The sequence below is a fragment of the Numenius arquata genome, chromosome 1, assembly GCF_964106895.1.
Source record: "Numenius arquata chromosome 1, bNumArq3.hap1.1, whole genome shotgun sequence".
NCBI classification, from domain to species: domain Eukaryota; kingdom Metazoa; phylum Chordata; class Aves; order Charadriiformes; family Scolopacidae; genus Numenius; species Numenius arquata.
Genome location: NC_133576.1, coordinates 24758969 through 24782381, shown reverse-complemented (window position 1 = coordinate 24782381; position 23413 = coordinate 24758969). Strand labels below are relative to the sequence as shown.

The following is a 23413-nucleotide window of genomic DNA, read 5'->3' as shown; positions in this document are numbered from 1 at the left end:
AAAATGTAAACAGTTGAAAAACCCTATTTAAAAAGTTCCGTGGAAAAAACAACCCAGTGAATTAATTTTCAGCTTTAATTAATCTAGGTCAATTTTGCATCATGCATCTGTTATGAATTGCTCTTAAACTATGAAGCTTTCATCCTTCAGAAACACAGAAATCTCTGCTTTTGTGCCAACAAGAACCTTTCCTTGGCCCACATCCCAGCTCTGGGCAGGTACCCTTCTCTGGCAGGCAGGCCTGGGCCTGCATTTCTCCTACGGCAGAGCCCTGAAATTCACCCACCCCACTGTTGGAACGGGTAGCTAAATCTCAGCACAGCACCTATCTCGACAAGGTCTCAGCTGACCCACATAGGCTTGGGCTCTCATCAAAATTTGAAAGTCTGCAAGTACTGTGAAAGGGTACCTTGTTCAGATTAAGGTTTGCACAGAGATGTGTCTGGAAGAAAAGATTTAAGAATAATGAATCCCTTTTCTTAAGTGACCTAACACTAAATCCTTCCATAGGAGTTTGGGGAAACCCCTGCAGGCTGGAGGCCTCCATTCACAGTTCACCAACAGAATTAGGGGCAGGATGTTCCTGATCCTTCCCCAGGACAGCTTTCCACATCAATTTTGGGCCATATTTGACTATCCTACAAGGGTGGAGCTACCCACATCGTTTATAACCCTCTCTCAAGCAGTAGCAGGTCACTCTCAGCAATTACTCCCTGTTCATCTGATCACCCGCAACTGAACACCACCACTTCCACCGTTGCTTTCTGAAGGCAGAAGCCAGAAAGCCATCAGAAGATGAATTACTACATCTCTCTCCATTTCCCCACACCAAGATGCATACCTCTACCCCTCGCTCCTCCTTGTGCTGCTACAAGTGCCCGTGGAATTCAAGTGCATCAGGGAATTAAAAACAAAAGTAATTGATCTAGGTCCAAACAGCAGTGCTCGCAGGCACGCAGGGCACGTGCTGGCAGAACCACCCTGGGTCCGCAGCTGTCCTGGTGTTCCCCAGAGCCACCACCAAGGCAGTCTCTTACTACAAAGGGAAACAGCTGTCTCTCCTGTCTCTGACAGGCTGTATATTACTATATAACTATATACATTTGTCTGGAAAGTCAGAATCTTAATGCATGTATTATTATAATAAAGTAATCATCATAGTAATCATGCTCTTGTTTTCCTTTTACTGTCATCACCCAACAGATGCTTTCAAAAATTGATGGACACTGCCATGCTGTGTTTACACTTATGTTTTTAAATGTTCAGGTCCTGTATGTAAAATAGGTCCTGTGTAGGCAATTACACAGAAGAATACGGCTCTGACCACAAGGAGGATTTGATTTCAACAAATACCTCACTCTTCTACATTATTCCTCAGGAATTACCTAGTGAGACCATGACTTGGCATTAGGTGATTTAATTTCCGTTCATTGACTCTTGATTGTCTGTTAAAGGCATCTATAGGGAAAGATGAATGCTGCCACTACTGACTGAATCAAAACCACAATGCGCAATCCATCAGCCAAATTAAGGGCTGTTTCTGTATCACCACAAGCCTGCACCTGAACAGTAACACAAAGGTGGATTACATTAATCAGAATTATGTAGACCTGAAGGATTTTATCAGATTTTTTGCTAACAGAGCAAAATAAAAGGCCAGGATTTTTGACAGTTCTAAGATTGGAAATACTATGCAGTTAGATGTATAGCAACAGGTTTACTAGACTAAAACAAAACAAACCAAAAGAACCCTCACAAAACCCAACAAGCTACAACACAGAAGTGTAAACAGTCTGAAATTTGTCTGTCCTTGAAGCTACCTGCCTTTCTGAATGAAATAGCTTGCAATGCTCTTACTAAACTATTATGAAGACTTGGCTCCTGGTAGGGTGCAAAGTGTAAAAGCATACTGTTTTGAGCATTTGCTTTTGAAATCACCCTCTCATCTCTTCTAGCTATGGTTAGAAAATCCCTGCAGTTGTGGGTTTGGAAGCTCCTTCTCACTTCCAAGTCCACAAGGTTCGTAACAGTAGGGACAAGCCAGGATCTTACATATTTTGTCGAACTGGGGTATTAGCATCTTAACCAATGGTCAGGATTTTATAATCAAAACATTTAGAGTGGGTACAACTTTGACTTTCATCTCATCAACCGCATTCAGCAATGCAATAAGGTTTCTTGCTGAACTCCAGAACAAACTGTGCAGTCTCACAAGTACTACTGTTTTGCACATCACTATACCCAACAACCACTTACTGTTACTGGATGCTACAAAAATAAAGAAATCTACTAGAAGACAGGCAAATGGCAAGCAGTCAACAGAACAGATCTGGGTCATTACTCTCTTTTTTTTTTTCTGGAGTTAAAAAAAGAAAGGAAAATAGATTGTCAGAGTGGTGTTCTCAGTCACCTGGAGAAAATACTGCTTACTACCATGACCGGTATTCTTGAGAAGATGGTAGGTATGCGCTGCAGAAGTCCATTCTCAGGAGCCTTACTGAAAAAGCTTCAATTCTTAAGCTAAAACGTTGCTTGTTAGTGAAAGGCAATATGTGCAAGTGAAAAAATCTTACATTATAGGAAAGAAAGATAATGGGGGAAATCCATGTTTTATTAGTCACCTACTTTATGAAATCTTGATCTCTCTCATGTAGGCTTTCAGCAGTGAGAAATTAGGTGAAGTGCATAGCTACGGGTCCATGGTTTTATTTCAAGGGCTTATTTCATCAGTTAAAGGTTGGCTTTAGTATCATTAAGAGGAGTGCAAAGTCTAAAACTAAACATGAACTTTCCACTTTTATACTTACCCCTCTGCCACTGGGGACTCTTCTACACAAAAGCTGCCATCTTACTTAAGAGATTTTTCTACACTTAGCAGCAGATAAATTACTTTGCTTTTCTCTTTTGCAGTTAGAGATGAATAAGCATTACTTTAAAACTGTATTTTATAGTTTACCCACCTCACTCCTTCATCATTAACCTTTTATAGGGCACTGCAAGCCCGATTGCTTGCTTCACTTCTCAATGGCAAGGAAATCTTCAGTCATTCGAGACAAACGGAAGACTAAGGGATGCAATAACTGGAGACTTAGACAATCCAACTCTCCTCACCCATCTTCAGTGCTGCAATTATTATGTTACTGCCCACAGTAATTGTGGTCTAGAGACTTTGCCAAATTTATCATGGTTTTGTCCTCTGTGCTCCTCCTCTACCGCTTGTCATGTCTGGATTAAAGGAGCAGAAGTCCTTAAGGTACAATTACCTCTGAGCTAACCAGCCAGCATTGATGGGCGAATAATGTGACACGTTTTGTCCCTCACAAACATGTACTCCACAGACTGAGCTCATGAATTCCACTTTCCTTGGCTCAAGGCCTGGAAACTTGAGTCTTTCCCAAGTGCCAGGCTTCCCACTGAGGGCAAAATTAACCTCAGTCTACAGATCAGAACAGTCTGATTTCCTTGTATTTTGCAAAACATTGCTGGAAGGATGTAAGGTTAATGAAGTTGTCTTCTTCGTAGAGGCATCTGAGACCATTCAGTAGGTATTTTAGTTCTGAAAGACTGCTTGGTTTGGTTGTTGTTTTTTTTTAAACAACTCTAATGGGGATTATGCAATCTAACAACTGTCCCTTTTTCACTTATCATTGCAACCTCCTCCCTAACCACAGATAAAGTCTAATTTAATATTTAACAGTAGTTTAGAATTAATGAATTCACTTAAATGTTCCTCATGACAAAGGAAACAGTGTGGTCTTAGAGATCTGTCAAGCCCTCAGCTTCAATTTGCCTCTACATTAAATGCTAAAATTGCAGTTTAACATAACAATCAATGAAATCAATAGTATCTTTGAATTTATATGGATGACTAGCATGTCTCATCTGTCTTTTGGGACCCAGTCTTCTGAGAGATTAGCAAAAGACCACATTCACACCATCCCTTCCCTTCACGGTATCCACGGACCTTCCTGTTCTATTGTGCTGCATCTTCCCCACTCCCATCATTATTCATGTGCTTTTAGCACCCACTTCCAACTACTTCATACTAGTTTCTACAAATCTAGCCAATCGTCAGCAATCAGGAGCACTTTTACAGTTTAACTATGCTAAATGAATACCAGTTAGTTAGTATATTTAGTAAAGAAGCTAGCTAGTACTGAAAAGAAAAAAACCTGCTCTATATCCTTTAAACTTTGATAAACTAAAGGAGAATAATCCTGGCATAATCACTTCCATAAAAGAAAACAGAGCTAATCCTTGACTCAAACTTTTAAAAAGGTAAACAGTGCAAACCTCTGCTTCCAAATTGTCATTTTAATTTCTCTTAACTAATTGCTTCAGAAACACAGTTCACATTGGGTAGTCAGGCATAGAAAAACATACACAGAAGTTACAGAGATTGTCTAACTCGTTTGTATCCTGAGCCAAAAAGGGCAGAATGTACACTATACTTTTGAGAATGAGTTTAAAAGGAAAATGACTGGTTTAGTATTTGCCTGATTTTACAGCAGTAACAACAAAAACCACACAAGTTTTCTTCCACCTAAAAAAGTAATTTTCCATGGAAAATCTTCATTCTGTATATAGACCAACTTACCTTTACCTCCAAACTAGCAACACTCATTTTTATATGCTTGCCTGACCATGAGACAGGTAAACTATACTAAGAAGTATCTACACCGATTTGCGTAGGTTCTTTAACAACATAGGACAATGTCAAAACATTGTCAACTGAAAAAGCCAAATGCAACTTTGAATTCAAGAAAACCAAAATAACTTAGAAATTTTTGCAAAGAGCAAGGATACTTCAGTGAGTTAATACTCACACCTTCTGAACTCTGTAAGCTTTTATTAATGCCTTAATAAAAATCAGTGCAAGAAGCAAAGGACGACTGAGACCATCTGACCCTCTAAACTGTGCATACAGGCTGCCCAGCACCTTATCAGTTCACTGCTCAAGATCTACTCAAATGCAGCAGTATAAAATGAGCAGAGGAGCAAAAAAAAAAAAAATCCCAAGACATTCTGTCACTTCCACCGCTCCTACTCACAGGCCTGTAGGCATTAATAAAACGGGACAGTCAAACACAGCGCACGCGTACACTTCGAAAAGCCAGCAGCAGAGGTTTCTAACTGGAAGGAAAGATGCGCACCAGCTCCTCATTGCATCAGCCAGGGGAATGGGGAGAAAAAAAAAAAAAAAAAAAGACTGACTATGTAAGGGCTGTCCATGGCTGCCTCTCACCCACTTATTGCAGGCTTCAATTGCCACGTTTAGTTCACCCCATACCGGGCCTTCAGTTGAGTCTCCAAGACTCATATTTGTCTGAACAGATAGGAGAGACTCAAGGTAGGTTAAAGGAGTACGGCATATAAGACGACTGACTTTGTTGGGGAAAAGAGTAAGAAAAAAACCCCATCTGTGTAGATGACAAACTACTACTGCAAACTGAATAATACAATCAGTAGCTGTGGGCGGAGAGAATGAGAAAAAGAGCAAACATTTAAGAAAGTACAGCAGAAGGTATGCTGAGATACAATATGGAAGAAACTACATGGAACGAAATAAAAAGCGAGAAAGATCTATTAATGTCTCTTTGACTAAACTCTCTTTGAGGCAAGGAGTGGCTTTTCTTGTATCTCTGCGTAGCCCCTGGCACAATGGCATGCGACTTACCTGCCGGTTTGCAGAGTATACTACAGAAACAGCAAATAGCAGCAAGAGACTGATGCAGCAAGCCAGCCTGTCCAACAGGTTTTAAGAAATACAGTTTGTTCGGGAACTAGACTGAATAACATAATGGTCCTAGTTCTCTCCAGACAACAACTACAGGGAGGAGACATTTGCTTCTATATCACGGTGAATGAAGTGGTGGTGCTGGGCTGCAACATGCAGTTTGGAAAAAGTATCGGTCAGGTGTGTGCTACTATGATAAGAATCTGTAATAAAAACCAGTCAACCACGTCACACACCAAACCAGAATACTCACAAGAACACAACCTCTATTATTACTATTAATTACAAACAGTACTGTATTTTGTTGGTGGAAATACAGCCTTAAGTTCACCTGAATAGGTATCATGTCAACTATTCATATCCTGATCAGCCACTACATTTATAATATGAAGGTGAATGACAAGACACCTCAAAACATTAGTCTACTGAATGATAAATAAGGACATAGTGCTGGAGACATCCCCAGCATAGAAGTGAAATTCATTAAGTGGCTACTTTGGAAATCTCTGACCTCCTATATAGAGGTGAAACACTCCGCATGCCACAGATAAATACACTGAGCATAACTCAAATTAGTTATAAAACTTAAAAGAAAAAAAAACACAAAGGTGTTTCTTCTCAGTACATCGTTCCATTCTGTAATACAAGCAGGAGAACTATGATACAATTACTGGTTACCCCAAATCATTATTTTAAGCTTAAATTTGAAATAAATATCCTGGGCACTATTGAGAATCTGAGAAAACATTATGTACAGATTAATTGCCTGTGGACATGTCCATATCCTACACATGTATCAAAAACTGGACAGATACCCCATGCATACATACACTCCTAACTCCAAACCTATGCTGTACTGGCCTACACATAGTCAAATATTCAGCATAACAGCTACAAATGTTTTTGGAATACTATTACTTACGTTATGCCACAGTCAGAATGATTTTGTAATATACAGTGTGGACCACAGCCAATGTTTTTGCTTTTCTATTTTCAAACACACATTGGCGCCCTTGGCACCATTTTTTTTTTTTAAATCTTTTTTGGAAACATTACAGGACTGTTAAGGATGTTCCATATTTAGGCTAATTAAGTATTTTATATAACTTTCTTTACATTACAGGAAAACCCCAAAGAACAAGAGGAAACAAAACACATAAGCAAAAATCACCAAGTCAAATAAACCAGGAAAGATAATTTAAAAGCAAGGAAACCTTACTTGGAGAAGTAAAACCAGTGAACTAGGGAGTTATAAAAAGGACAAACATTCAAACCTTTATTTAGCCCACAATATGGATGGAAATAAGCTCTTTACACTTTTGTTTTTTTTTTTAAACGCAGATATACAATACTAATTGTATTTCTAAATGCCAGATCTTTAATGTCTCTTAACACTTAGACAGTTCTACACTGGATCTATCCATAGTCAGGAGACTTCTAGAAAACCTTCTTTTAATTGTATTTTGTTGCAGCTGACTTCTCATTTATTTGAAGTAGTTGCTACTAGAGTTTCGCACAAAGGTGAGTCAGGGACACTCCAACTATCCTTAGAAATGACAGTCATCTGTCAGCAGAACTTAGTCAAAGTAGTTCTGGGCACACACATTAAGCTATTTAATACTAAGTTACAAAACTTACTTTTGTGCATCTGCAGATCGTTTCCAGCCTCCTTGCAGATCCTGTGAGATATCTTTTCCGATATTATTTAAGATGGCATCATCTTTATTTACAGAATCCTCTTTTATTCTAGCTGTAGAACAGATAGACTCTTCAATTCTCGGACGTTTTGGCTGCATGTCCTCCGGAAGGGTATTTGTGTTCTGTAAATCCTTTTCACATCTCTTGGGTTCATCTTGGAAGGTGGAGGGTTTAGATTCTACCACAGAAGATTTTGTTGCAATATTAAATAAGCTTCCAAGAAAATGAAAAAAACCTTCTCGGGGTTGCTTGTCTTTATCTGCTGTTTTGATTCCAGGAGTCAAACTAGGAAGACTATTAGCCTTTTTCAGCTCCTCCTGGATTTCAGACTTGCTGAGTTCTTCCGTGGAATGGTTCTTCTCTTCATTTTGACAAACCTAAGATAAATATAAGAAACACATAAAGATGATGTTGCTTGTCATTTTCCCACATTCCTTAATTTTCCCAAATCCCTTAATTTTAATTTGCTGCTATGTGTTGTATTCCTTTCAGTATATCTGTTGTTTAAGGGTTCGTTTTAAGATCAAAGCCCTGTGCTCTCTCTTCTCTTTTTGCACTAAGAAGGTCCCTATTTTACAAAGAGCCCAAAGGACTACATAGGCTAGAAGATTCACAAAGCAGCTGCTGTGGAAGTAAATACAGAAGGACAGATGGAGAACAATTGCTTCAACTTGCAGGAAAAAATAATAAGGAAGAAGCAAGGAACAATTTTTCACACTTCAGACTCCAATCCACTCAAAAAGCACAGCTTTACAAACAAATCTATATGCACTTGTGAGATGAACAGTTTTCAGCTTGCAAATACACTCAAGAACACCATACCAAAACACAGACATAACATAGCCTTAAACATAGGGTAACCTGCACTTGTAAAAAAACCAGGAGAATAAAGAACAGAACTTGGATAAAATGAATCAGCTCACATGCCAGAGATTAATTCTACCCGCTATCTCTAGCGACCCCATGTTGCACCCTCTGGCCAGCTTTCCTTCAACTCCACAGGCAATTAACCACACAGCTATATTTCCAATTCTCTTTGTAATCTCACACAGCTCCATAGCCTGCAATGCTCAAACTGCATAGTCTTTCATACAGCCAAAGTCCTACACACCACAACCCATGTGCATCCACCACCTTCTGAACTGCTGGTCAGCTCAGAAGCTAACTGAAATTAATTAGTACTAAGGCAGGGCTTCACCTCATTTAAACCATCTGTTCATTTCTTCCTTCAACTCAGCTGAGTGTGGAGGTAGCTCCAGGGGCAAGACAAGCTCTGTTCCTCACCGATTTACACCCTTGAGTTTCCTTGGTGTCAGCTTCTCTTACAGACCCAAGAACCGCTGCCCAAGCCCTTGCTACTTCTGCCAAGACCATCTGCCCAAAAAGATGATGCAGCTTCCCTGGTAGGCTTCACAAACACCACATGTAGCCACATTTTCAGCTTCACAATCTGCAAATGCTTTTTCCCTAGACTAAAATTTTCTAGGGAGCTCCTCCCCCTCATCCTGACCTTTCAGAGTGGGTGCCATATGCCACTGCTGCTGTATCTTTACAGTACAACCCCTGTAATTTCAATCCCTGTTTCAAAACAGTTTATTTAAACAGAATAAAGTTACTGCAGCTTTTCTTAGATGAAATCTATTCTGCTCAACAGGAGTGGGAAAGGAGAATGGGAACAAAAAGTCCTATGAAAATTTTGTGTCAACAGTATCTTTGGGTAAGAGTAATTGTTTCAAATTGGATAACACCTACCCATCCAACCTAAGCAGAAAGCTACTATTTTCAAAGGTCACTAATCTTATTTCAACTTGAAGATATATTTGTTTCAAGTAACCTAAAATAAGCAAGTAGGCTTATTTGTTAATAGTCCATCTAGGATCATGTTAATGGTGAAAAAAAGCGTTTTAATGAACATGGTTTAATCCTTGGGGAACTGCCATTTCTTAAAAAACTTGCAAGTTATACTTAGTGATATTGAAGCAGTGGTCTCTAATCTTCAAGCAATATTTTTTCACCTTTTTCATACAAAGAGTAGATGCAATTACTTAATATTAAGTGATCAGATTTATGTATTGAAAATGGAATTATGCGAGAATAGAAATTGAATGGCACTAATTTGCCCTTGAGAAATCCATACAACCTCTATTTTCTTCATACAAGCAAGACAGTTAAACATCCACATTAAACTTTTAAGTAAACTTTCAAGAGTGAGCTAAGTCAAAGTCCAGCCTTTTTTCATCCCACCTGTGACAAATCCCACCTGCTTCCCCACATAGTGCACTAACCAATCGCTGATGCCTCATGAAGGGATGTAGTCACTCCTGTGCTATTCAGGGATTTACTACTTTACAAGTCAACTCTACCCAAACCCACCCCTGGAAATGAAGATGACAACAGCTTACAGATGTACTACAGTGCTGGCTGCTATCTTCAGTGCTAGGCAAACTATGCAAGTAACATGCAAACCTGGAATGAATCTCTTGAATAAATAACTTTATCTCAGAGGAAGTATTTTGCATAAGGAAATATAAAACAGAAATAAGAGAAAAATTAATTTCCAAAACTTGATGATACAAGAATGATTCACCATAGTCAACTTCAAGGTTCTATGCTTCTTCCTTCACTCGGATTAATACCTCAGCATTCATCAATACCAGTTTTTGATTTAACTTTAAGTGAGGGAAGGCATTTCTTCCTTGTTCTGTGATTAGTATCATTCACATAAATTTGTCAGATTTAAAAGAATATCTCAGTGCAGGAAGTGCACACGAATCTTACTATTTTCTCTGCAGATGTAATTGTTATAGGCTATAAACATCCATATTAATTACTACAACATCTACGAAGTTAACAGCTAAATGCATTAACTATAAAAGAAACTATTACATTCAAAACTTGTCAACAGTTTAATATTATGGTTTTTTGCTGTTTTGGTGGTGGTGGTTGGTTTTTGGCATATCTTTTTTTAAAGTAATTTGTATTCAGGAACTAGTGGGTTTTTTTCCTATTAGGAACTGAGACTTCAAATATGGCTACATGTGAAATTCTTCCCCTAGCCGCTCTGAGACATAACGCTTGTAAAGACTGAGCTGCTTCTTTGTAAGCGTAATTCATACCCTGCATGAAAAGCTGTTTTGCAGTCTCTCTTTCCAGAAACAGTAATCTATTTAGACTTTCCTTTCTCTTTAATCTTCCTTTCCTTACTTAACTTTTGGTAAATCAAAAGAACAGGAAGTTTTAATATGAAAGGGTCCTTCCATACCTTTAACCATAGGGTTAATAGCATCTTGCATAAAAAATGCCCTGGAGAATATTTACACCGTGCTTACTTGAAGATATACGTGGATATTAAGTCCCAACACAGAAACTATGCAAATCCTTCTTTCTTCCCTTCAATATAATCAATCCTACTCTCCATATATATATATCCCTCCTGCTCCTCTTTACCTTTGCTATACAAGAGAGTATGACCTATTGGTGTTTTATGATTTGCCCATAAAATCTCAATTCAAAGTTTGAACCACAGTTTAGGCATTACACAAACAAAAATGTTCATGCTACAGATTTTGAAGTTTGTATTTTAAGATAATGGCACATTAAATCACAGAGATGAAAGCACATGATCTATAAAGCCAGTAAGCCTTCAACACAGCAGGAGCAGAAGCGCCTGATGAACACAGCAGTATGATCGCAATTCCACGAGGCAACATCACAATAACTTTCACTTATTATTTCCCATGCCTTTCTTGGAGCTTGTCTCTGACAGAAGCCCCCAACAAATGTTCAGGGAAAAAAAGGCACGGGCGTAGGGTATACTCAAAGTAATCCTTTCCCTGGTATATCCCACCAGTTTTCAACAGTTAGGGCCTTTAGTTGACCTTGACAGACCAGTTGCATCTGCGTTGCAATTAGACTTGAGCAGTCTGATATTCAGAACACTGGAAGAATACCAGCGATTCTCTCATTAGTTACACTTCATGTCATCAGTTAAAAAAAGAAATAAAAATTCCTCTTCCACTGTCACAGCAGTCTGAACGGTTTATCAGGCCTACCACGCAAACAATAGTTTTTGGATGAAAACCTACCTTCCAGATTCCCTTTGAGATGCTTGCTGATGCAAGGAAAAAAGTTTTCTTGCCATAGTGTTGTCTTTCTGCTCCTTTGGTATATGGACTGTCATTAGTCTTCCCTTGCCTTCCCTTTCCCACTCTCCGTGAGCTTTCCTGCTTGTGACATGCTTCATAAAGCTTTAATTAGCTTTTATTCCTTTAGCAACTTGCTACTCAAAGTTTCACTGGGCAAGCCCTGGGTAACCTGGTGTGACCTTATAGCTGAGCCTGCTTTAAGCAGGAGGTTGGGCTAAATGACATCCTGGGGTCCCTTCAACCTGAATTATCCTACAGTCCTGTGACCACACACGCAATGAGGCTGTTGCAGAGGGGAAGCTCGACAGAGCGTGAAACAAGATTATGACTTAAATCAGGTGACTGAAGAGACTGCAGCGGTAGCTGAAGCTGTATCTACTGCACAGTCAGGTAGTGCTGTCTCACCTTGCTGGAGCAACCGCTGCAGAGAAGTCTGGCAGCCAGGACTCAGAAGACAAGCCCACGATGTCATGTCCCAAGCGTGATTCTTATCTGCGCTAATTTATTCAACGGTAGACTAGGTATGTTTTGCAGGCTGTAATCCGCTCCTGACTGTAGCACAGACATACACCCAAAGCCTAATTGCACCTACACAATCAGGCACAGGGCTTGCTACCAGTGTGAACAGACTCCCTGAAGTGCAGCTCCAGTGGTGCAACAGCACCCTGAAGAGAGATTACTTTGCCAGGTTTGCCTCGTACCAGCTGAGAACAGCCGCCCTGGTAGCCGCCGTCTCTCAGCAGTTGAATGGCAAAAGTTCAAATTGCCAGAGGTGCTCATTCTGCAGGGGTTACGTCCGTCTGCCAAGAATACAATCTCTTTTATTGCCCTAACAAGTGAATGAAATGAAAACATTAACAGCATTAAAACACAGGTCTCCATGAAGAAAGAATTAGCTTCCAGCCACAACAGCCAGACATTTCAGATTGCAGCCCCCGTGAACGAATGCTCGTTACAAAGCAGAAACTCCAGCCAGCCACGTGGAGACCTCTCACAGGCCATCTGTCCTACTGCACTGGGAGCTGCTGCTGAAGGACATTCAGCATATTGCACTCCTGCACTTTAACCACCCCATCTCACCTGCAGATGTGAGAGAAGATAGCCGGCCCTCAGGATTTTAGGCTTACCATTGATTCACCCCAGGGACCTTCAACGAGCCATTTAACCCCAACATGTCAATTTACTCATCTAAGAAACACTCACAGCACTACTCCAGGTTTCTGTTTGCGAGCGTATAGAAGCAGTTTAGGAGTTGCAGATTAAAGTGTTGGGTGCACAAAGTAGCACATTTAGGCATTGCTACCTCTAATACTGGAAAATTAACTATGGTCCTAGCCTTAGCTTTGACCTTTCAACATAGCTAAGACGGCTGCATTTCATTTAACTATTATGAGCATCTCATTTAATTTGAACAGCAATATGCACACTACTGCATGGTTTTCAGCAGATTTCCTTTCTCTGGGAGGCTAAAGCATCTTTGGTGTTATCTCCCACTTGTTTGCAAAGAGTAGGACACACTGAGGTACATTAAATCCACACATGAAATAAGCTTTAGTTTTTCTAACTACTGTGATGAAAAGAAGTTAAGCATTCTCAACCAATGGGAGGCAATACGTATGGAAATCTAATGAAAAAGAACCAGACATAGTGAGACATGGATTAGGAACAAGATTTGTTTAAGAAAATTGGCATAGCATTAGGAAAAAAAATCAGGAAAAAGTACCATCAGACAGTGAAATACACAATAAGCAGAGAACTCCTAAAAGCCCACTGTTGCTAGTGTTCATGAGAAAAATGGATTTAAAAAATGCACCAAGTCGGTTTTCCTTATTTATGTCAGTAATTAGAGTGATGATAGAGATGACACAAAGGACTTCCACCATGTCAAAAACTATTTAGTCTTAACTAAATAATACCTTAACCAAATAATACCTTTAACTAAATAATACCTTTATCAGAAAAAGAAAAAAAAAAAACCAAAGATTAACAAAGACGGCCTTAGGGTCTTGGGGAGATTTAAGTTAAATATGAGCTCTGTATCTCTACAAATAACCAATGTTTTGAACCTCTGGATAATTTGGCTTTTTTATACTGCGAAGTTTTCCTTCCGCATCCTCCTCTGCTTGTTTTGACATGAAAAAATCAGGTCATGACAACCCTGGAAGACAAGAGTAACTAGAAAACTAATGAACTCATGGCATCTTCATAATCAGGAGTAGAAGTTAAACAACGGGAAGGGACTTTGAGTTAAACTGTATCACTTTTGCATTTTTAAAAATACACCTATTTAAATTCAATGACTATTTAACATTTGGAAAGACAACTGCCTCTGTTGAAAGTTCAGCACTGGGACTTTAAAAATTTGTTTATCCATTTGAATTCTTGAGACATCAAGGAGTCCTTAATGTAGATTTAATTTGTCAGATCGGGAAAGAAAAGAGGAAACAAACATTCTCTGAAACTCTAGTGCTCTCCTGAAATCTGTGGAAGTATAGAGACTCACCTTCCCTGACAAGAGAACAAAAAACAAGGTGGTAAAGGCGAACACTTCAAATGAAAAGGTAGAGAAAAAGGAGGTACAATTTGAAATAAAATTTCTGCTAGGTCACCTTTACAGGGAATTGTAAACTCAGTCAAAGTCCCTAAATCGACAAAGTGAACTTTATCATTTAAAAAAAAAATATTCTGTTTACACCATTTGCAAAGTTACTTCAATTTCTCCCTTCTGATTTTTCTCCTGAAATTACAGTAAATCTGTGATTAAAGATTAAGAATTGGTACTCCCTTCTCAGTATGTAACTATTGCCTTATTAGTACAAGGTCTAGTATGGAGCCAGAGAGAACAGAATTGTTTGTCTTGCTCTGTTCTTTCTGCTAAATCTCCCAGTATTACACTTCCATTGCCTTTTAGTGAAAATGTTTTCACAAATGTGAAATAATTTTTATCCTCTTTTACTTGACAATTCCCTGACCTTTGAAAATAAATTAAAAAATAAAAGTGAAATTCAATTTTTCAATGCAGGTGTGCACAAGCAGGCACTGCACTGGGAATGGGGGGGTGAGATAGTGCATTTCCATCCATACTTATATTCTATTGGCAGGCTATAGCATCTGGCATCACACTTTGGTTTCTCACTTGTCTCCTTGGTGGTGACAAACTAAGCAAGGTTTAAGTTTGTTTTTGGGTTTTTTTGGTTTTGTTTTTTTACACCTATCCTGAAATGAAGTTCCCTGCTCAAGATCCTTTCTTTGAAGAACTAAAGTAGTAGAGAGGGAAGCATATTTCATGATCATCCTTTCTAAAAATCAGTATGGCAAAGGAATTTACCAGGACTTTAGATAAGATGATCTTGAAACGTCTTCCTGAACACATACAGCTGTTAACACTATTAATTTAACAAAGTGTCCTGGGAAACCAGAAGGTACTACGTACTTGCCTATAAAATTCCATTTCAACAAAAGCCTACATCATCGCCAAAGAGATAAAGGTCTGCTTTCAGGTTCCACAAGAGAAATCTTGATTATGCAAACCTCCAAAAATATTTTGGTTTTGTCTTTCATTTGTTTTGTGGGCAGCAACAGCTTTTCTAAGTAATTTTCAAAAATTCATGATTGGCAGTAATAGTCAATCTCCCTTGACTCCCAAAATACAAAAAATCCCTCTCTCTGATTTCTAATTAGTAGATCTAAGACACAGCCATTCAGCAGGCATTCAGACACAGGCTGAGCAGACATTACTTAGATAACGTACATATGAAATAAAGACAATATAAAATAAAACCATGACAATATGAAAAAAAAAACCTGCTATATGGAAAAGTATGTGGTTAACTAAGAAACTGGACTTCATTTTGATTTCTAACTTTTTGTAGAACTTAAAACTAAGTATAAAGTCAGAATTATGGACATTAAGTACAGCTATGTATATTCTGCAAGTTCCTGGGACATTTTTTAAAACTTACGTGAATTCACACAGATGAAAAATGATGTGACAGAGAATTACAGAACAAATTAGGCTGAAAGGAATGTGGCTGGGGAGGTCGCGCAATCTAAGCTCCTGCTCAAAGCAGCTGCAGTTAGAGCAGGGCTTCATCCAGCTGCATTTTGAGTATTTCCAAGGATAAAGTTTCTGCAACTTTCTTGGACAACTTATTCCAGTATCTGACCACCCTTATGGTATAGGAGGAAAAAGAAGAAAAAAAAAAAAAAAATCTTACAGGTGACTGGAATTTCCCATGTTCTAACTTGCACCCATTGCCTCTTGTCCTATTTGTTGCAAGTCCAAAAAGAATCTGTCTCCATCTTATCACATAATTGCAGTCCTCGCCATCAAATTTTAATACTATGTCTACTGTTTAAATACATCCATCTTTATGTTACCTTGAAATTAAATTCATGTGAGAAATCAGGGCTACAAAATAATCTCTTCTCCATGTTCACAGCACACAGGAGTACTTGTCAGCGGTCAATTAGCACCAGGTTTAATTTGTAGCAAGAAAGATTTAGATGGGATGGTTAAGAAAATGACTTTCTAATGATAAGGTTTATGAAATTGGTAGAACAGTTGTCTGGCGAAGTTGCAGAGATCTTAGAGATCTCCATCCCTGGAGGTCTTTGAGAACAAGTTAGACAAACTTCTGTCAGGTATGACACAGATAGAGAGATGTCACCTTGGGGCAGAGGAGTGGACTAGATAATCTTTCCAGTACTTTCTGCCCCTGTGTTTTCTATGAAGATTGAGACTGTCTCTGGTTAATCCAGGTGACTAGCACCCAGGCTTGACTAGCACCCAAATTATAAAATATTTAATGTTACTGAAATACTGAGGTCTAAATTACACATTTGATATATTGTATTTGTACCTATACTTTTTCAAACTTTTGCATTTGCCTGACAGAGCTCACATAATAGTTCCTGTGCTGAGATGCTTAAGAACGCCTTCTTAATCATTTATGGGAGAATGGAATTCAAGATCCTTAGGGCATCGAGGAGGGTGCACAGCAAACTCACTACCGTGGACTTCAGGAAAGCAGACTTTGGCCTCTTCGGGGATCTGCTTGGTAGAGTACCATAGGGTAAAGCCCTGGAGGCAAGAGGGGCCCAAGAAAGCTGGCAAATATTCAAGGATCACCTCCTCCAAGCTCAGGAGCGATGCATCCTAAAAAAGAGGAAGTCAGGCAAAATCACCAGCAGGCCTGCATGGATGCACAAGGGGCTCCTGGACAAACTCAAAACAGAAAAAGGAAGCCTACAGAGGGTTGAAGCAAAGACAGGTTAGCCTGGGAGGAATACAGATAAATTGTCCGAGCAGCCAGGGATCAGGTTAGGAAAGCTAAAGCCCTGATAGAATTAAATCTCACCAGGGATGTCAAGGGCAACAAGAAAGGCTTCTACAGGTACTCAGTGATAAAAGGATGACTAGGGAAAATGTAGGTGCTCCAGAAGGAAACAGGAGACCTGGTTACCAGACATATGGAGAAGGCTGAGGTACTCAATGACTTTTTTGCATTGGTCTTTACCAGCAAGGGCTCTAGACACACCACTCAAGTCACAGAAGGCAAAGGCAGGGACTGGGAGCATGAAGAACCAACCGTCGTAGGAGATCAAGTTTGAGACCATCTAAGGAACCGGGAGGTGCACAGATCCATGGGACCTGATAAGATGAATCAGCAGGTCCTGAGGGAACTGGCGGATGAAGCTGTCAAGCCACCACCCATCATATTTGAGAAGTTGTGACCATCTGGTAAAGCTCCTGCTGACTGGGAAAGAGGAAACATGACCCCCATTTTTAAAAAGGGAAAAAAGGAAGACCTGGGGAAGTACAGGCCAGTTAGTCTCACCTTTGTGCCCAGCAAGATCATGGAGCAGATCCTCCTGGAAACTATGCTAAGGCACATGGAAAATAAGGAGGTGACTGGTGACAGCCAACATGGCTTCACTCAGGGCAAATCATGCCTGATACATTTGTTTGCCTTCTATGACAGGGTTACAGCACTGATGGATAAGAGAAAAGCAAATTACATCATCTATCTGGCCTTGTGCAAAGCGTTTGACACTGTCCCACACAATATCCTTGTCTTTACATAGATTTGACGGATGGACCACTCAATGGATAAGGAATTGGCTGGATGGTTGCACTCAAAGAGTTGCGGTCAACAGCTCAACGTCCAAGTGGAGACCCGTAATGAACGGTGTTCCTCAGGGGTCAGTCCTGGGACTAGTGCTGTTTAACACCTTTGTTGGCAACATGGACAGTGGGATTGAGTGCACCCTCAGCGAGTTTGCTGACGACACCAAGCTATGTAGTGCAGTCAACACGTTGGAGGAAAGGGATACCATCCAGAGGGATCTAGATAGGCTGGAGAGGTGGGCCCACGAGAACCTCATGAATTCAACAAGGCCAAGTGCAAGGTCCTGCACCTGGGTTGGGGCAATTCCAAGAACAAATACAGGCTAGGTGGAGAATGGATTGAGAACAGCCCGGAGGAGAGGGACTAGGGGGTGCTGGTGGATGAGAAGCTCAACATGAGCCAGCAATGTGCGCTCGTAGCCCAGAAAGCCAACCGCATCCTGGGCTGCATCAAAAGAAGTGTGGTGAGCAGGTCGAGGGAGGTGATTCTGCCCCTCTCTTCCACCCTGGTGAGACCCCACCTCGAGTACTGCGTCCAGCTCTGGGGCCCCCAACACAAGGACATGGACCTGTTGGAGCAAGGACCCCGAAGATGATCAGAGGGCTAGAGCACCTCACCGAGGCAGACAGCTGAGAGAGCTGGGGTTGTTCAGCCTGCAGAAGAGAAGGTGCTGGGGAGACCTTATAGTGACCTTCCAATACCTAAAGGGGGCCTACAGGAGAGATGGGACACTCTTTATCAGGGAGTGTAGCGATAGGACAAGGAGTAATGGTTTCAAACTGAAAGGGAGTAGATTTAGATTAGATAGTAGGAAGAAATTCTTTACTGTGAGGGTGGTGAGACACTGGAAGAGGTTACCCTGAGAAGCTGCAGCTGCCCCATCTGTGGAGGTGTTCAAGGCCAGGTTGGATGGGGCTTTGAGCAACCTGGTCTAGTGGGAGGTGTCCCTGCCCCTGGCAGAGGGGGGGGGTCCTTTCCAACCCAAACCTTTCTATGATATGATTCTATGATAATATGCTATTTCCTCCATGCACTGCTACAGGAAGGATGACGACTGGCAGGCAAGTGAATTTGCCTACACTGCCACAACAAAGCCTTCAGTTGGATGAGAACCTCAGACAGGGAAATCTTTTGACCTAAGACATTCACTATTACTGAAACTATCCCAAGCGTGTCCAACAAGATTGTTGTTTGATTTCTTCAAAACTGTAGTAATGTAACATTCTCCAGCACGTGGCTCGCTACAGTAGTGGTGTTAGCTTATTAGGTGGCTGTTCCACACAACCCAGCTAATACCTATGTCCCAGTTATAAACCTCTGTTTTAAAGGGCATTACCAAAAGCAAAAGTACGTGAAACTGTTGCAATATTCCTTTTAAAAACAAAGTCCTTGTAGCACTAAAAGTGAGGTTAATGATATACTAACATGTACTAGACACTATGTAATGCAGATACTTAGAACACTAAACATGAAGTTCAAGAACTGTTTACATCCACATAACCATCTGTTCAACAATCACATCCCTGAAATGGAGCGTTTACTCAGAAAAAGTACTGTTTAGAGCTCTAATTCAAAGAAACAGAAGTAAAACAAAATTTGTAAATAAATAGTGGTGGGTGATGGTGTACTTTCTGGCAATGAATTAATAGACATGGTAAATATATTTCAGTAATATTTTCTCAGAAGTGATCAAATGATGATTGATAAAGTCACCTTGGCACAGAAAGATTAGGCTTCATATTTTCATAAGGTACTAAAATATCTTTTCCTCCCTCTATGAGCTAAATATTTCATCACAGGGGAAAAAATAGCAGGGGTAAAGTACAGAACTGGTAACTAAAGTGCTCAGAAGAGCTAAAGAGCTACGGTCGCTTAGTGTGTTTCCCAGCTCCACTCAACCCAGTCAGCTACAATTTAGATGTCCGACCTTTGCTGCTAAATCAGAGACCTACAGTTCCCCCGTTATTTTGCTTCTAGCCTCCTGCTGAGACAGCCAATGAATATACAAAAATCACAGTATGTAAGTCTACATTAAATTTTATCAGAAACATGATAGCTTATTAACTTGGTTACTGACAGACACAACATGGTTTCAACTTTTAGTCACCATCCACCTGAAATGAGTAGGTAGAAGCACGGTTCAGAGACACGGCCATGTATGGAAACCTGCCCAAACCTGATCCACGTAGGTATATAGATTTAGACATTCCTCACAAAGCACCCTTTCCATAACAACGCATTTTTTTTTTAGCCCATAGTAACCTTGATGACTCAACGAATAAAACTAGAATGTCTTTCAATACCATATATTATCCCTTTCAAATGAGACACTCTCAGTTCCCTCCAACTGTTCAGCTGCATTCTCATGATCTTTGCACAAGACAGCTTATTTTGGCCAATGTCAGGCACTGGACAGTGTGGTGTTATCAAAATGCAAGTGTGTGCTGCATGGAGCAGCAGTAGGAGAAAAAAAAAAAAAAAGGAAAAATATTTTCTTCACAAAAAAAAGAAGGGCAGGGGGGCCGCAGTAGATAATAAATACTTTCTCCACCTCCTCAGTTTTTACTATCTAGTTGTGATTTCAGTGCACACAAGATACAAAATTACAGTGCTGAAGGACTTCATTACTATGCATGTGAAACTGTTCAAGTGTATCAGAAGATTTTTGATTAGCTTAAGAAAGAGGGAAGTAAGAAACAGGAAGCTCTCAATACAGTTGGAACAGCAAGCACGTTCTAGTAATATGAAAACTGTACCTTTCTTATAAAGCCTATACAAACATCAGGTATTGTTTCAAAGATAATGTAATGCACACTGTAACACTTTAGACTTCTAAACACTGGTCAAAGACAATACAATTAAATAAAAAGTTATGACAAGACACAGAAAACAGATCAGATATTTGGAACAAAACTCTACTACATTAATATTGGCACCAACTTTTAGTACAGTATTACAAAAACACAAGTTCTGAGTAGCAGACTTTCCTGCAACAAATTCAGATTAAGCAAGAAAGATTCTGAATTTGGGCTTTTTTAAATTAAAAAAATAAATGAGATTTAGTTTTTGATAAGAAAGAAACACTCTTAGGTAACTTAAACCTGCTACACTCCCTTTGACGCACCTACACATCCCGCTTGTTCCTTGACACCTAGCCCTCTTCATACTTCCTTTTATGCAACTCCTGGTGTTGAAGTCCTGTGCATGTATGCTAAATGAATCCCCTTCCTCAGTCAAAACCTTCTTCAAAAGGAAAATCTATTTTAGAATTTTTCACTAATCTAACATAGAAAAATATGATTTAGTTTTATTTTTTTTTAATGCAGAAACTTGGCTTTTATTACAGTAGAATCTCCTCTGGTTTATCACAATCCTTTCTACCTGCATTTCAAGGCATAAAATCATTAGCCCATGATTTATGGTAACAGGATGCCATTCAGTGGCATTTTCCAGGACCTCAGAAGTGACAAAGTTGGCATGAATCCACAGGGCTTCTTAACAAACGTCACTCCATTGTTTCCCACCTTGACGTACATAAACTACATTCAACATGGAATTGTTCTTGAGCTAGTAACTCTGTTGGACTGAGTCTGTGTGGAGGCAACTGCAACATCTCTTGACTTTTGGCAAAGCATAAACAACTGGTCCCTACATACTGAAGATGCAACTACACAGGGACTGTAGGCCATACAGGAAGAAGATCGCCTCCTTCTCCATGCACTGTTAGTGCTCAAATAAATGCAACACAAGATAGAAATCTCAGTGTGTTAAGAAGCCTGCTGCACCCCCAAGTAAATCTGGAAGACTAGTCAAGGCCCTTTTGGGGAAGTAGCCAAAACATTATCTGCATTAAACTAAAACAACTAGGAAAAGGAACAAAAAACCAAGCAAAAGTGCTTAGTGAATGAATCACTACAATGGCTCTGTGCAGGGCATGATGTGACAGCAGCAAAGATGGCTGTTATCACCAGGCCTTGTCCTGTACATAATTATTTATGATATTTGATTAAATCTAAACACAGCTTTAGAGGCAACCACCACTTTGTGTCAAGTGACATAGAAGAAAGCCCTGAGACCCTGATCACTGAGAAGCATGACTTTTTTTTTTTTTTTTTTTTTGCAGTAAAACACAGGACAAGCCAAGCATGATTAACATGGATAACACTGGTGAAGAACAGCCAACACACACACATACATACAAATTTCAGCAGAAAGATCTTTTAGCGCTTTGGTTGGCAACCAGCAGACCTTCAGGCATTCAGCACTTGCTGGTTAGATATTAATAAATTATATAAAAATGGTGCTTTAGCGGAATACCTGAAACCATCGTTTGATAAAAATACTAGCTTCCTTCTTCACTGGCTAACTACATGTAGAATTAGCACTAGACTCTCACTTCTTTAATGTAAGCAAAAACGTGAATTTTGTTTTAAGAATGTGCAGCACAGACAGTTTTTCTGTCTTCTGCATGTGTATTAGTACCCTGGCATAATGGACCCTAACCGAGAATATGGCAACCAGGTGCTACATCACAGTGCAGGAAAACATCCAACATCAGAACACTAGCAAGTAGTCACAAGCAGAGGTGGCGGGCTTTAGCTCAATTAAATACTAGTAAATAAAAATCATACCTTCAAAAGTGCAGGCAGAGTTGTGCTTTCCTTTTGGTTGCTCTTTAAATTTATGGCTTCACTCCCTTTGTTTTCAGAACTGAAAAACAAAGATATTTTGTAACAGTGAGAACTGGCATTATTCAAGGCTACCTGAGAGCCAACATAGTATCATTCAATTTAAACATGAAAATATTATCTTAAAAGGACAGAAGAATGTATTTTCCAAACCATAGCCCATATTCTGCACATATTGCAAATGAAAAAGCCATGGCCCAAAAAGCTGAAGAAGGAAGTAAAATGACTGTTTCACCTCATACAGATGTTTTCAAACTCAAGCATTCAGAAATAGCACACAGCACTTCAGCTCTTTCAGCTGAAAAAAAGAAACCCAAGCTTTCTGTGGATGCGTATTATTTTCTGCTGGAAGAAGATACTGTGGTTGATCAATCATCTACTACAGCAGCATTCGTTGCCATAGTACTATCTGGCACACCTGGCAGCTAGAAGGTACCCCCAGTCCTTATACTGAGGACTGCGATGAAGTGAAACATACTCAGGGCAGATGGAATCATCACAAATCACAGCTACCACATTTAACAGATCTTCACAGAACATACCTAGTGGGAGTTTGCAGGCAAATTCAGAAGAAACTTTAGAAAGGGGACAACAAGCATGTTGTTATTACCAAGGCAACAGTCACTGTTGCATTTTAAAAGTCAAAAGTCCAAAGTTGTGTATGTCCTTATTTTGACCAATTTACCTTGGTCAAAATTTCATTCAGAGCCCATCTTTGGGATGAGGGGAACCATCCCACCCACGCACCCTACCCCTAATTCTTAAAACAATCCTTAAGAACAATCCAGCAGAGAACATTTTAATCAAAACCTTTATGCTACATGCAACTTAAAAGCAAAAACATATCGAGGAAAACGTTAGAGGATGTTAATGACAGACATCACTTCTTGCATTGTGTATCATAAGCAGAAGAAAAATAACTTCGTACCAATATATCATATAAGAAATACTCAATATTGCAATGAAGTCATAATCACTTCATAACCTTTTCATCACTTTTAGAAATTTAGCTTT

The 23413-nt window shown here is 39.7% G+C and overlaps 1 protein-coding gene across 1 annotated transcript in view; it reads right to left on the bottom strand.

Moving 5' to 3' along the window:
• CRYBG3 (crystallin beta-gamma domain containing 3) overlaps positions 1 to 23413 on the bottom strand; it is a 97247-nt gene that overhangs the window by 59000 nt on the left and 14834 nt on the right. Inside the window, exons 2-3 of the mRNA XM_074166384.1 lie at positions 22343 to 22421; positions 7376 to 7812 (exon numbers count right to left, since the gene is read on the bottom strand). Coding sequence (XP_074022485.1) covers positions 7376 to 7812; positions 22343 to 22421 — 516 coding nt within the window. The remainder of the gene's footprint in view (positions 1 to 7375; positions 7813 to 22342; positions 22422 to 23413) is intronic.